Here is a 14,368-nt window from a genome sequence, read left to right as displayed (position 1 = left end):
CAAAATAATTTTCAGAAACTCTTTAAGATTTTTTCTCGTTCTAAAACGAAAAGATTCTCGTGAATTTTTATTTTTTATTTTTTGAAAGAAGAAAATTGACATCAGCATAGGGTAATGGCAGTCAAATTCAGGGGGAAAAGAGAGAATGAAAAGAATGGTAGGATAAGACCCTGATGTTATATATAATTATCATTATATATTGCTAGAATATGATATAATATCCTTAGAATTATTTAAGTATTACTTTAAGTCACTAAATATTCTATTATTGTTCTAACAAGCTAAGAATTGGTAGCTATAGTTTTGTAAGATGTAATGTTTCACGTTTCATTGTTTTGTTCAGGAACGGCAATACTGCATGCACATCACATGCATGCCACGCCCTTTCACAGAAAAGACAACTTTGAAGTTTGTAACCAACAATAATAATTTCACTTTTACTTTTCATAATAATTATATATTTGCATTATATGAGTAGTAATGAAACATTTCTTAATAATAATAATCTCTAATGTTGTTTTAATTAGTTAATTTTATTTTGAATCTTATGAAATATCACATAAATATTTATAAAATTATATATTATAAAAATTAATTTGATATTTAATATGAGATATTTTATTAATACTAGTATCATTTTAAAAATTATATTTAATACAAATTTTAATTTTAAATAAATTTAATTACTATAAAAATTAAAAATAATACTAAAAAAATATCTCATTAATTTTTTTTTAATTTTAATCTTGATTTTATATTTTATCTATTTATGCAAATGTCGACTTCTAATTTCTATAATGTTCATATTTTGAGCTCTTTAGTGATCTATGATTTATTTAACGATTATTATTTTTTTTTTAAAGAACATCCAAAAAAGTGTTTGCCTAATACTAAAATTTTACTACTATTTTATTATAAAATTATACTACCATCTTTTTTATTTTGCCTAATAGATAAAATTATATGACCCCGTCTAACTTTGTTCTTCTTTAATACCTAACCCAACTTTGTTCTCTCTTGTCTCATTGGAATTCCCAACTTTTTTAATTGGTTAATTTTTTAAAAAATTAGTTTTTTTATATTTTTTTAAAATTAAATAATTTCATTCATAAAACGAACAGAATATATAAGTGATTTTTTTTCTTACATATTGGTATAATTTTGGTGTAATATTTAATCATTGGATTTTATGGTGTTTTTCGAAATTGTGGGAACAGTACAATACGTCCCCCTTGTATTGACAATACGCCCCCTTGTATTGTATATACAAGGGGGCGTATTGTCAATACAAGGGGGACGTATTGTACTGTTCCCACAATTTCGAAAAACACCATAAAATCTAATGATTAAGTATTACACCCAAATTTTTTCAATATATAAAAAAATTAACCTATATAAGTGTTTATATATAGAAAACATAAAAAAGAAAGATTTTTAACGTTTTATTATAGAGATAATATCATATATTTTTTTAAATATAATTTTTGTATCTTACTATCATATATCTTAAGAATATATATTAAGATAATCATAAAAAATATTTTGTTAAAAATTATTTAAAAATAAACTATTAAACTGTTAACATGTACCTTTAAAATATAATATAGCTAATTTCTTTTCTTTTAAAAAAGCTTAAAGATTGGGAACTCAATGATTATGGTTTGGATTATTTGGAGATAGGATTATAAGTTTGTAATCTGTCATTCATAGAACTAAAAAAGGTACTCCAACTTTACTCTGTTTATTTATATTTTTTTTTTTCTATTAAAAGTGACTTATTGTTATGCTTTAACATTTTACTTGGTAGCATAGTGTGAATTCACGTAACCATCGTATAATGCACAGATATTTATAGGAATATAGAATATACGCACACAAATTTAAAATTTTTAGAAAATACGAAAATATAATATATATAAAATATAAAATATTTTTTAAATAGATTGTAATAATATTTTAATATTTTATTAATATTAAAATATAAATTAATTTTTTAATTTTTTAATAGTTTTTTTAACTATATAAAATATATAAAATATTTTTTATTTTAATAATTAATAATATATATTATTTTTAAATTCATTTTAAAAATATATCTTAAAAATAAGATTAAACAGACTGATACATAATGGTATTTAAGTGTGTCTAAACGTGTTCGAAAATTTTTTTATTTTTATTAAAATACGGTTAAATATAGAAGACACGCATATCGAACAAATATTGTATCTAAAATGTGTCCGACACGCGAACATACAACAACTCAAAAAAATATCCATACTTCATAGATCATAACTATACTCTTTCTCGTTAATAAATTGTATCACATTATTATTACATCTGCAAAAACATATACAGTTCTTGAACGATATGCAAATTAACTTGTAAATTGCAATTAACCTCATCAAGAAAATATTTTTGCGAAATTCTCAAATAAAAAAGGGGGAATAAAGAAAGGAAGAAAAATATCTCTTGTTTTAGGCACAAGAGAACAACAAAACCGATTGGCACTAACGGAATCTCCTCTGAAGCAATGTATGAAACTGTAGCTAATTAATAAATAAATTAACTATTTGAATACATTTAATTTGTGAATTTTTTTCATAACTTTTATTCATTCTCACAAGCATCTTCCTCCGTATCCAGCACTTCTAAATAACGCTTGCTTTATATCTTCAGAACTCAGCATTGCCCTTTGCTCTGGTTCCTGTTCTTCAACAAAAACATAACAAATTAATAAAAATACTATAAGTCACAAGAAATGAAAATGATATTTTGCACCCTACATTTCTTTTCTTTTATACGCCTTCTACTTTTGATAATAAAAATTACTGATAAAAAAGATAAGGTGAGATAAAAAAATTGTCTTTCGTATTATAAAAAATTACACAAAAAGAAAAAAAAAATATTTACATCACTTTTTATACACTTTTTTTTTACATTTATTTATAGTAATTTTTTTAAATTTTTTTAGGTTTAATTATTCTGTTAATTTTTATAGTTTTATTAAATTTATAATTATTAGATTCTTATATTTCTTTTTCTTTCAATTGAGTCTGTATACCACTTTTAATTTTGTAATTAAGTCTTTAACAGTGTAAAAAATATTAGAGTTAACAAAATATTTCTCAACAAATTAAAGGTACCAACAATTAAAAATCTAATTAAATCTTTGACCACGTATATTTTTTGGAAAGTATATTCCTTTCATTTTAATATTTTTGATACGAAAATAACTTAATTACAAAATTAAAAATTGTGAAGGAACCTAATTAAAAAAATATAAAAACTAAATTATAAATTTAGTGAAACTATAAAAACTAACAGAATAATTAAATTTTTTTTATTGATCACTTTTAGTATAAAGAATGAATTGTATACAAAAGAGATTTACACAACAATAGTGTATAGAAGATGAAAAAAAGAAAAAAAAAATGTAATTAATATATGTACCTCTGAGCAAGAAACGTGCATTGTGAAATCATTGAAACAGCTTATAACACATTGTTGAATGTCAAGGCCTAATGCTTCCAAGGTGTTAACTGTTGAAAGCAACATTCCTGGCTTCCCCGCACAGCAAATCTCAACCCTTGTATTATCCACACCCCTCTCAACCTCAAACTGTTATTTAAAACCTTTCATTTTATTACTAATCAAAAGGGTATTATTGGAAAAAAAAAAGAAAATTGTTATATTATTATAATATATATTACCTTGGGTGAATTTCTAATCAAGATTTCATTTGGTTTAATTACATCTTTGAAAATGCCACCTGCCATGTTTGAATCTTCAACTTTTACAGCTTCTTGTTGCAAATTGTTGATCTTCTCTAGAAGCTCTTTTATGTAATCAATGGTGTCTCTAAGTATTGATGTTCTATCCATCTTTGACATGAGTATTATCAAATAATAAACATAGTTAAATTACGAATAAACCATCATTTTTAACCATGAATAAACGAAACTAAATTTTGTATTCACATCAAATAAATTTTACATGATAAAAATACTCAAAACATTAATTTTATTAGTATGTAAAAGTTTCTCAATATTTTAAACTTTTTCGTTTTTCATAGATATAGAGTTAATTTTATTTATCCATAAATAAATTTATCAATATTTTAAAATTTTACGAATAAAAATAATATTTTACTTTTGACTAATTAAAAAGTTTAAGATGCTAATAGAGGTGAGCACGGATATCCGATTACCTATTTGAACTCGAATCGAATCAATTAAATTGGTTTGGAACTAACAGGTAATCGGATTCAACCCGAACCAAACCGATAGTCTTTATTAATAATTGGTTTAGGTATTGGTTCTGAAGATGTGGAATCCGAACCAATCTGCGAACTAATTCGTTCTTAATCAATTTGGTTTGGTTCGGGTACATGTACAAAAAAAATACAAATTCAAACCAAACCGAATCAATTATATTTTGATCGGTTCGATTCTAATTTTACCATAAACCCGAATCAAATCGACCTGTACTCAATTTTTCTATATTCATCTGGAGTTCGCGAGTTCGAGTCTTATTACGGTAGAGTACATTCATACCTTACTAATCTTGGGGACAATGGCTCTTAGCATTGAGAGTCTATCATTAAGTCTCTTTCTTCTTCTCCTTTCCGCCATAAGATTCTTGGAGGGTTGACCCACAACCTTCTTTGTTGACCTGTTGTTCTTTCTAATTTCCTTATTTCCCATGACAGAATCTGCGTTGAAAATCGCAGCAGGGGACTCAGAATCACAGCAAGTTACAGTTACTACTGGCTCCACTTTACACCTTGTTGCCGTTTCAATCTCCAAATTCTGAAGCTCCTCTTCTTCCATGAACGACAATGGAGGATAATAAGAATCAAGGTTGCTGCTGGTGTTATTACTGTAGTACGAGGAAGAAGAATAATGATCCATCATCAATGGCGGCGGAGATTGTTCGTCAAACAACAAGGAATCATATATTTGGTTGAAGAAGTTGTTGTCGTCATAAATTTGATGAGAAAGAATAAGATCTTCTTGTTGGTAAGAAGAAGAAGAAGAGTTTGGGGGAAAAGAAGAATGAAAAGTGGTGGTGTTGTTGTAATTGGTTTCCGTGAATGTTTCTCTTCTTAGAGCCATGAGTTCCTCTAAGAAATCATGGTGATCGTCATAGAAGATCTCCATTATTGAAGTGGCTTGAGAAATGAGAATAATGTATGTGGAACTATCACTACTCACTCAGAATTTATAGGCCAATACACAAAACCTTGTTCATTATTATATGAAATATACTATGTATAAAATGCTGTCTTCTGCATCAATTAATAAGCTACATATATAATCACACGCAAATCTGTATTATATAAAGATAATAGTTAATATATTGAATAGCGTTATTATATTAATTAATTTAATTAAATAAGTTTATTTAATTATTATTTTTATATAAAATTAGTCATTTAATAATAATAATAATTTAATTATTTTTTATCCTAAAAATATAATTTAATAGTATAATAATAACAAATAATTTTAATAATTTGAGTCAGTAATTTTTAATATTTTTTGTTATTATTTGATCAGTATAAATATTAAATTATTTTTAATAAATAAATTTCATTAATTTATGTGTGTAAATTCTAAAAAATATAAATACAAATTATATTGATTTATGTGTGTAAATTCTGATAAATATAAATATAAATTATATATTTTTATGTATAAAATTTTGATATAAATTATTACTAATTAAATATTAATAAAAAATAATAATATTTATTAATTATGTAACGTTTCTTAATAATAATAATAATAACAGGGAAGGACAGAAAATGGAAATTATTTTGATAAATATTTGTTAACATAGTTGTTTGTGTAATTTAAGTCAATACATTATCAATTCACAACTAAACAAATTTAAGTGTAACACAAAATTCATGTCATTAATAAAATAGTAACAATAATACACTAACACATGAAATACTATAATAAGTTAATAATTATGTTTAGATAACATTATTAATTAATATTAGTGTATTTTTTCATTATTATTTCAATTTTCAAATCTGCTATATATATTGATCCATGGAAGCAGGAACAGGGGTATTTATGTCTTTTTGCCCCAAATCTCTACAATCCGAAACATAATATATATTATTTAATTGGGCATTTGTGCTGGAAAGTTTGACCCACAGGGTTATGTGGAACCAAAAAGGATGGAGCTACTACTACTCATTAGTTATTATCAATTTATCATGTCAGGTTCTTTGTATGTTGAAAGCATTGCAATGTGAATTTTGTCCTTCTATCTCTCTTTCTCAAAACTTTTTTCACTTTGGGTCCCACTTTCCAAATGCTTCCAAAGTTTGGCTTAGCCTCACAAAATTCAAATGAGTTGGTGGTCTTGTTTTGTTTTGTTCTTTCCCCTACACTACTATAGCACTACTAATTAATTACTACCCTATATACCATGCATTCAATGTACTTGATACAAATCGTACATGCAATCGAATTAAATTGGTGGAATAGTTAATTTTTTCGTTTTTTTTAAATAAGTATTAAGATTTTGAATTTATGAAGAGTATTAGGGCCAATAATTTTTATGATTTGTAGTCATCAAGTAACTATTAATAATGATTTTAATGGTGTGAAATTGGTATAAAATTTTATCTAATAACTTACTTTTTTTTGTTGGTTAGATCATAACTTAATAAAATTGCTAGTCCTAAACTTTTCTTTTTTTATATACTCCATAATTTTTTGGTAAATGACATAGATATTTTTTTGAAAGATATGATATTGCATCATATATATTAGTTATTCATTTATTTTTATGTATAAGTACTGGTTTACAAAAAACAGAGACAAACAAAAGAAAATTACAAAAATATAGCAAAAGCTAATATAGCCAATGAAGCTCTTTATTATTACACTTAGATTCTTTTAGCATCATGACAAAATAATTAAACTTTTTATGAGTACTAAATATGTATTCATATATAATGGTTGATTATTGTACCTAATTTTTTGTATTTATATAGTATAATTGAGTTTTCAGTTAATATCTAATTTACATATACGTATAGAGTAATAGAATAACAAAAATGTTATTCGTACACTAAAATTAATCACTAAAATAAATTATTAATATATTTATGTATAAATATATACATGTATAGTTTAATTTATTTTTAATATATATTTATATTTTAACATATATTTTATATTGGTAATTAGTTTTGATAGCTAATTTAATATATACTTATCATAGTTTTAGAATAAAATTAAAGCCCACTACCACAATAGGAAGAATTCAAGTTTTAATCATAAAGAGAATAATAGTTAGAAGATTAATATTCACTGCAAAAAAAAAATATATTTAGTGATAAATATAAATTATTATATGTCTTATTTAACTTATGTTTTGTGATAACTATAGATTTGTCATTATTAGTATATGTTATAATGACAATTATGTAATTTTTGTGGCTATTAAAAAGATTTTTACTGGTAACTATATAATTATTGCTAAAATCTTTTAACAACAAAATATAAGATAATTAATATCTAATTACTAACAAATATATTAATGTCTATTTTTATTATCTTCAAAAATAAAATAAATAACCGCTAAAAATAACCTAAACTTTAAAATATTTTTTTTTTAAATAAGGAAATGCAGTATAGAACCCTCATTCTCAGCCCAGCCATATGGCAATAGTAGGATATGATAGTGTGACCCTCTATAATTTTAGACATAATATAGTAACATTGTAATACAATTATCTTATGAATGAGTCATACTAGGCATATATATATTTGGTTTACATTAATAATAATAATAATAATAATAATAGAGCAATACTAGGGGACAGCAATATTTGTGATTGATAGTTATCAATTAGCCATCAATGATGATTTGATGGTGTGAGATTGGTGTGAGATTTCATCTAATGACTCACATTTTTTTGCTACTTGCTGGTTACATGCTGGCTAAAATGCAATAAAATTACTGGCCCCTAAATTTTTTCATAATAATAATAATAATAATAATAATAATAATAATAATAATAATAATAATAATAATAATAATAATAATAATGTAGGAGTATGTAACGTCTGTGTCATCATAGACATACAACAATTTTCTAGCATACCCTTTTGGCTCATTTTTGGTTTATGACTTATTAATGGCATGTTCCCCATGTATGAAAATTGTTTAAACATCTAAAAATAGATAAATCAATAACTGATAATAAGATATTCAATAAACATTAGAGACAGAAAATAATAATTTAAATGCTAGAACGTCAAACCAAAACTAATTATTAGTGGTATACTAGTTACAATAGTTCTATAGTTTTAAAGAAAAAATAAATATTTTCTTTATTGTATCTGAGTGTATCCATATAAAGTCACGGATTCTGAACCGTTGGTAAAAGTTTATACTAATGATCTCTTGATTTTAAAAGCATTGTCATTTTCTTCTTAAGAGCATAAAATTATTGTATCCTGAAATGCCAATAGGTAAATATAAGTCACTTTCTAGTTATCTTGTTACTGTGTAGAATCTAATTAAGACACATGTACGTGTTAGCATTAATAACAACCTAATGATATTTTTGTACGTGTATTATGTGGTTGTTTGAACGTTATTATATTGATAAAAGAATATTTTTTTAATAAAAAGATATTTTTTTATTTTTTAGTGTGTTTACCAAATTTTTAATAGTAAAAACTAAAAAAATAAAAAAATATTTTATTTGTGAAACTAAAATTTATATTTTTTAAAAAAAAAATTTTAAAAAATATGTTTTTCACATAATAAATAATGAAAAAAATATTTTTATTTTATTTTATCCAAACATAATTGATAAATAAAAAGATTTTTTTACACAAAATATTTAAATATAAAATTATTTTTACTTTTATAAAAAAATATTTTAAAAAAATATTATTTAAAATTTTTTTTCAAAAATCACGCCCAAATAAACCCTATAACTGAATTAAAATATTACGATCAGTTTCTAAGATGTGTGTTATTAGATTTAATTTATATAATATTGTTTTTATAATTTTGCAAGTTATTTGTTTTTTCGTGTCATTTCTTTTCAATGATTTTCATGATCGACAAAAAGATTTTGCTATGAACAGAGAAACCCTAAAAAGAATTAATAAATTAAAGAAGAAACTGCCTTGCTTTTACTATTGCTAAAGTTTTTCCACAATCAAGTTTGAAATTCAGATAGATACGATGTTTCCTTTTAGAATTTTTCACAGCAATCATGGTTTGAATCAAATATGATCAACCATGCATGCATGGAATATATATCAACCATTACCTACCCTTCACCGAACTTGTGAAATTAAAGTTTAGCACAATGATGAGTCAAGCTTATTTCTAGTGCAATTTCTTTAAGAATACAATTAAGAAATTATTTATCTATTAATTAATATTAGCTAATTTTTAAAAAATTATTTTTAATATCTTAGTAAAAAAATGATCTGTGCGCATATATAGTAAAATAAATATCCTGTCGGTATATGCAAAATCAAGTAAATCAAGTAAAATATCAATAGTATATTCAAATAAATATCCACTTTAGAATGAAAAGAACTATATATTCAATTATTCAATAAAATCAACATCTGATTTAGTTAATAAAAAACAAGTAATAAGATAACAACAACAAAAAACACTGGAATTGTGATACATCGGCGGCAGCAACACAAAATTACAAGAGAATGGTTATGACAAAAATAAAAAAATTAAAATTATGATTAAATCTAATTAATTTAAAATTTAATTTTTAAAATTAAACTAACTTTCTTTTTTTTAATCTATATTATTTACGTGGTTCAAAAAAATATTATTCTCTTATACTTTTTATCATAACTAACTCAATTAACTGAACTTTTTTTATAAAAAATAATGTTAAAAGACTATCAAAATTTATTATTTTTAGTGATTACTTAATTATTATTTTAATTCTTTTAATAGAATTTTTTAATCTAATAACTCAACATTATATTTTATTGTATATTTTTAATCACTGATAATTAATTAATTGCTGATAAAAAACAATAAATTCTAATGACATATCTAGCATTCCTCTTTCTTTATAGATAATAACAGATTTTTAACATACTTAAGTACTTAATTATTATTAAACAATTCCTCTATTGTCTTTGAAAATTCTAATTTCTATTAATGAAAGCGTCCCCATTTAGATTTGTTGAAATCCCATATTCCTTCACGAACATGGGAACCCGATTACGTGGCTAAAATATATATTAGATATTGAAAGTTTGTTGATATTGATATTCTTGTGATTATGATGTCCATTTTACTATTATTTTTCCTCCTTCTTTAGGAACTGCTATATTGTTGTGGGATTCTCTCTATTTTTCGATTGATCTAGCTAGGGAAAAGCAAAATCATTTCGTTTTATTAATCAGTAACTATTACTAAATTGCAATGAAAATAATAAATAAGCCTTTATTAATATTAGAAACACATTATTGATTTATAGTTTAACTAATGTACTTTAAAGTTTAATTAATTTGTGTCAATGAGTTATAGTTCAAATGATATAGCAGTTTCTTATATTTATCTAAAAAATCGTAGATTCAAGTTTTTTTATTTTTAGTAAAAAAAAATTTAATTAATTTGCATAAGGTAAATTTTAGTTTCATTAATATATTATATTGGTATTTTGTTAATTTTTTAAAAAAAAGGCAGATTCCCATATATTTATTGAGTTTTAAGAAATATACTAATATTAAAAATTAAATTTAATTTTAATGTACTGTAGTTAGTATAAAATAATTTTATACATATACCTAATTATATAACGTCACATTAATAAAAATAATTACATTTTATATTACTGCATAAATTATCATCTAAAAAAATGAATGCAATTATATAATACTATCAATACATTAAAATTAAACTCTTAAATATTTAATCAAGAAAAAAAACCTATGTGAAATTTATTAACTAGTCAAAGGTACAATATTAAAGCTCCTATATATAAGATCCTGAGCACACGTGTCTTATTTTAATCAGTTTCCTCACGAATAGTAGCTGCAAAATAAATAAATAAATAAAATTATAAAGTATGATTAATGTCCATGATATCACATTAATTGGAATTTTAATCAGCCAAACACCAAAACAAATGGCGGATTTCTCATAAACCACCCGACAATAACTGACCCCTCACTCAGCCACTTACTAATTATTAATTAATAAGTATTTGGTTTTCTAATTTTATTGAATTATATATTTATGTATATGTAAACGTTGTGGCCCTTTGCAAAAGGAAGGTTTTAGATTTATTAGCATTAGCTGTTGTGATGACTTATTAATTAATAAAATTATTGTCATATTTGTACCTTATACGTAGAAATATATAATATCCTGTCAGCTCATCATAGAAACCTAAAACCTTTTATTTGAATACAAATTTTCTTTTTCTTTTTTCTTCATTCTTTTAATAACTTGTTATTCAAAATGTAAACCATTTGTTAAATATTTCACTCAGTTTTACTAGTATTTGTATATATGATTCTTCTCTAAGATGAAGAGAGAGACTATGATTAAATATATTAAAAATTTAATTTTGGTGTACTGCATTAAACCGTTTTATATACGTTATGTGTGTCACATTAATAAAAATAACTACTTTTTATATTAATTATATAAATAATCATTAAAAAAATTAATTATAATTACACGATTGTATAAGATATTTTATGCTGTCAGTATATGAAAATTAAACTCATATATTAATAATACCAGTATGTCTAATCCACAATATGTGTTATTATTTGGATACAAATTAAAAATTAACTTAAATGTAAAATTATTTATATAGAATGTAATTTGTGATACTATATACTAATTTATATTTCACTTAATTATTAGAAGAGATATGAACATGAGTGGAATAATCCATTTTTGTTTAACAAATTAAAAAGGTGTGAAAATTTTAATCCAAACCCAAAAACTCATTAATCATATCCACATATTATGGTTTGACCAGGTCAATTCCGGTTAAACTTACTTACATATTGGATCAAATCCTCACATCCTTTTAATTTCATCAATTTGAGATTTTGAGTTGAGATTTTATTCAATTTGATTATATTTGTGAATTTTTAATCTTTTATCAGTTGGATTTAGAATTTAGAATTTAGAATAAATAAATATAAGAAGTTAATTTTTTTATTAGTTAATATTAATTAATTTTTTATTATAAAATTAATTTTTTAATTTTAATTTTTTAAAGAATTTAAAATTTATGATTTAAAATTAAAAATTAAAAATTTACAATTGAGAATAAAAATGATTAAAAAAAGTTGATTTATATTAGTTAAAAAATTACTTTTTAGTTAAATTGATTTAAAATTTAAAATTTAAAGTTTAGTGAAAATTTATAATATAATGTTTTTCTTTTGTTCACGTTACACTACTTTCAGATACATAGAGTACACCTACCAATTTTTTATTATGAAATGAGTATGAAACTTGGAAGAGAAAGTGACAAATTAATAAGGAGGGTGAAGGAAACACACACACGAGGGGCACAGTAGGGGAAAAAAAATAAAAATAAAAAAATAAAAATTATATATGTGTGGCTGTGAATTGATATGGTTGATAATGGTTGTGTGAGAAAACCGCGGCATTTTGTTCCTACCACCCTAACACCACTAATAATATCATATATGCATGGTTTTCTCAAAAGCCAGTTTTTTAATTCAGGTTTTCATCACAGCCCACAATATCTTATGTTAGTTTCTTTGATTTTCATTTTCTATATATATCACCAAAACCACTAATCTCCCACTTTTTTGTCTTCTAGTATCCATTTGTTTTGGTTACTAGCTAGGCACCAATAATAATAATAATAATAATAATAATAATAATAATAATAATAAAACCGTAGATTGTTTTTAAGGTTTAATTATTTTGTTGGTTTTTATATAATTTTACAAAATTTTTAATTAGATTTCTATATTTTTTTTAATTGAGTTTCTGCGTTAATTTTTTTTAATTAGGTTTCTTATAATAGTAATTGATTTAATTATATAGAAATTCAATTAAAAAAAATAGTGTAAGAATCCAAATAAAGAGAACAAAAATATAAAAACCTAATTAAAAAAATTTGATACAAAGAATCAATTAAAAAAATATATAAAAACTTAATTAAAAATTTTATAAAACTATAAAAACTAACCGAATAATTAAACTTTGTTTTAAGTGTCTAAAAAAGCTATAAAATCCATTGCATTACACACAGTATGCAGTATTAATATATTAATAATGAAAGAAAAACAACCTTACCTTAGCTTGCTTCTTCTGTTGAATGGGTAGCTTAGCTAGGTCATCGTTTCTTGCAACTATAATTACTATTTTGTAGATATAGATATAGTAGCTAATTGGGTTGTTATAGATTTTGGATTTAATTAGCTATACAATTATGGGTTTGTATTCGTACTTTCTAACCATGTGAAGTTTAATTAAGTGAATGTAGTTCTAAATCTTCTTTTGCCAAGAAGCTTTGTCTTTTTTTTTTTTTTTTTGGCTTTTCTTTATTTATTATTTATTTATTTATAAGAAATACTACATACATGATAACCAGCAAAATTTATTTTTTTTTACAAATATTTAGTTCACTTTAAACATTAAAAATTAAATTCTAAATTTTAAATTCAAAATCTTAAATTATAATAATGTTAAAATGAAGTGTTAATTTAAAGTATTGTTTAAAATTGATAAAAAAATATTAGTTCCCAACATTATTATCATTATTTTTTAAATAATGCTAAGAAGCTATTTTTTTTTCAAAAAATATTATATATTTTTAAAATTATTTTATTTATCTTAAATTCTAAAAATCTAAATCATAAACTGTTAACCTCAAATTTTAAATTATAAACCTAAATTTTAAAATTAGTTAATATTGACTAATTAGCATCGCCTAATATTGGAGCGGTTGACCAACCGCCGCTATTTGTTTTGTGGCGGTTAGAAATTACCGCCATCTGATTCTAAAATTGTAGCTATTTGCTTGAACCGATGTATTTAGTGAAATGATTATACATGTATACACAGGGTTAATTGTTAAATTAGTCCTTAAAAAATAACTCAGTTTACAAATTCGTCTCTAAAATATTTTATCAATCAAACTAGTCCTCAAAAAAAATTAATTAATCATTTTTATTCTTCTGTCACACGATTAATAATTTCCATCAACAATTGATGATATATAATGTTAACTAATAACATACATATGACACTTCACATGTTCAATTGGATGTTGAACAAATATGTTTATAAAAATCTATCAATTTAGTATATTTTTTTAATTATATAAACCTTAATT

At 23.1% G+C, this 14,368-nt stretch overlaps 1 protein-coding gene across 2 annotated transcripts; it reads right to left on the bottom strand.

Annotated features, from left to right (window-relative positions):
- Positions 1–2,284: 2,284 nt before the first annotated feature.
- Positions 2,285–5,280, bottom strand: LOC112706282 (transcription factor bHLH93). 2 transcript variants are annotated; one of them, XR_003155718.3, is made up of 4 exons: positions 4,554–5,269; positions 3,711–3,881; positions 3,451–3,632; positions 2,285–2,704 (listed from the first exon to the last, which is right to left on the bottom strand). XR_003155718.3 is itself a non-coding variant. In XM_025757507.3 (4 exons), the coding sequence occupies exons 1-4, from the start codon at positions 5,157–5,159 to the stop codon at positions 2,618–2,620; spliced, it is 1,032 nt and encodes a 343-aa protein (XP_025613292.1). In that variant the 5' UTR covers positions 5,160–5,280; the 3' UTR covers positions 2,285–2,617. The 2 variants fall into 2 exon arrangements, 1 of the variants encoding a protein (XP_025613292.1); XM_025757507.3 differs by having other exon boundaries at positions 3,451–3,618; positions 4,554–5,280.
- Between the last annotated feature and the right edge of the window lie 9,088 nt (positions 5,281–14,368).

The sequence above is a fragment of the Arachis hypogaea genome, chromosome 8, assembly GCF_003086295.3.
Source record: "Arachis hypogaea cultivar Tifrunner chromosome 8, arahy.Tifrunner.gnm2.J5K5, whole genome shotgun sequence".
NCBI classification, from domain to species: Eukaryota; Viridiplantae; Streptophyta; class Magnoliopsida; order Fabales; family Fabaceae; genus Arachis; species Arachis hypogaea.
Note: the sequence above shows the minus strand (reverse complement) of the source record. Positions and strands in the feature narration are given on the sequence as shown.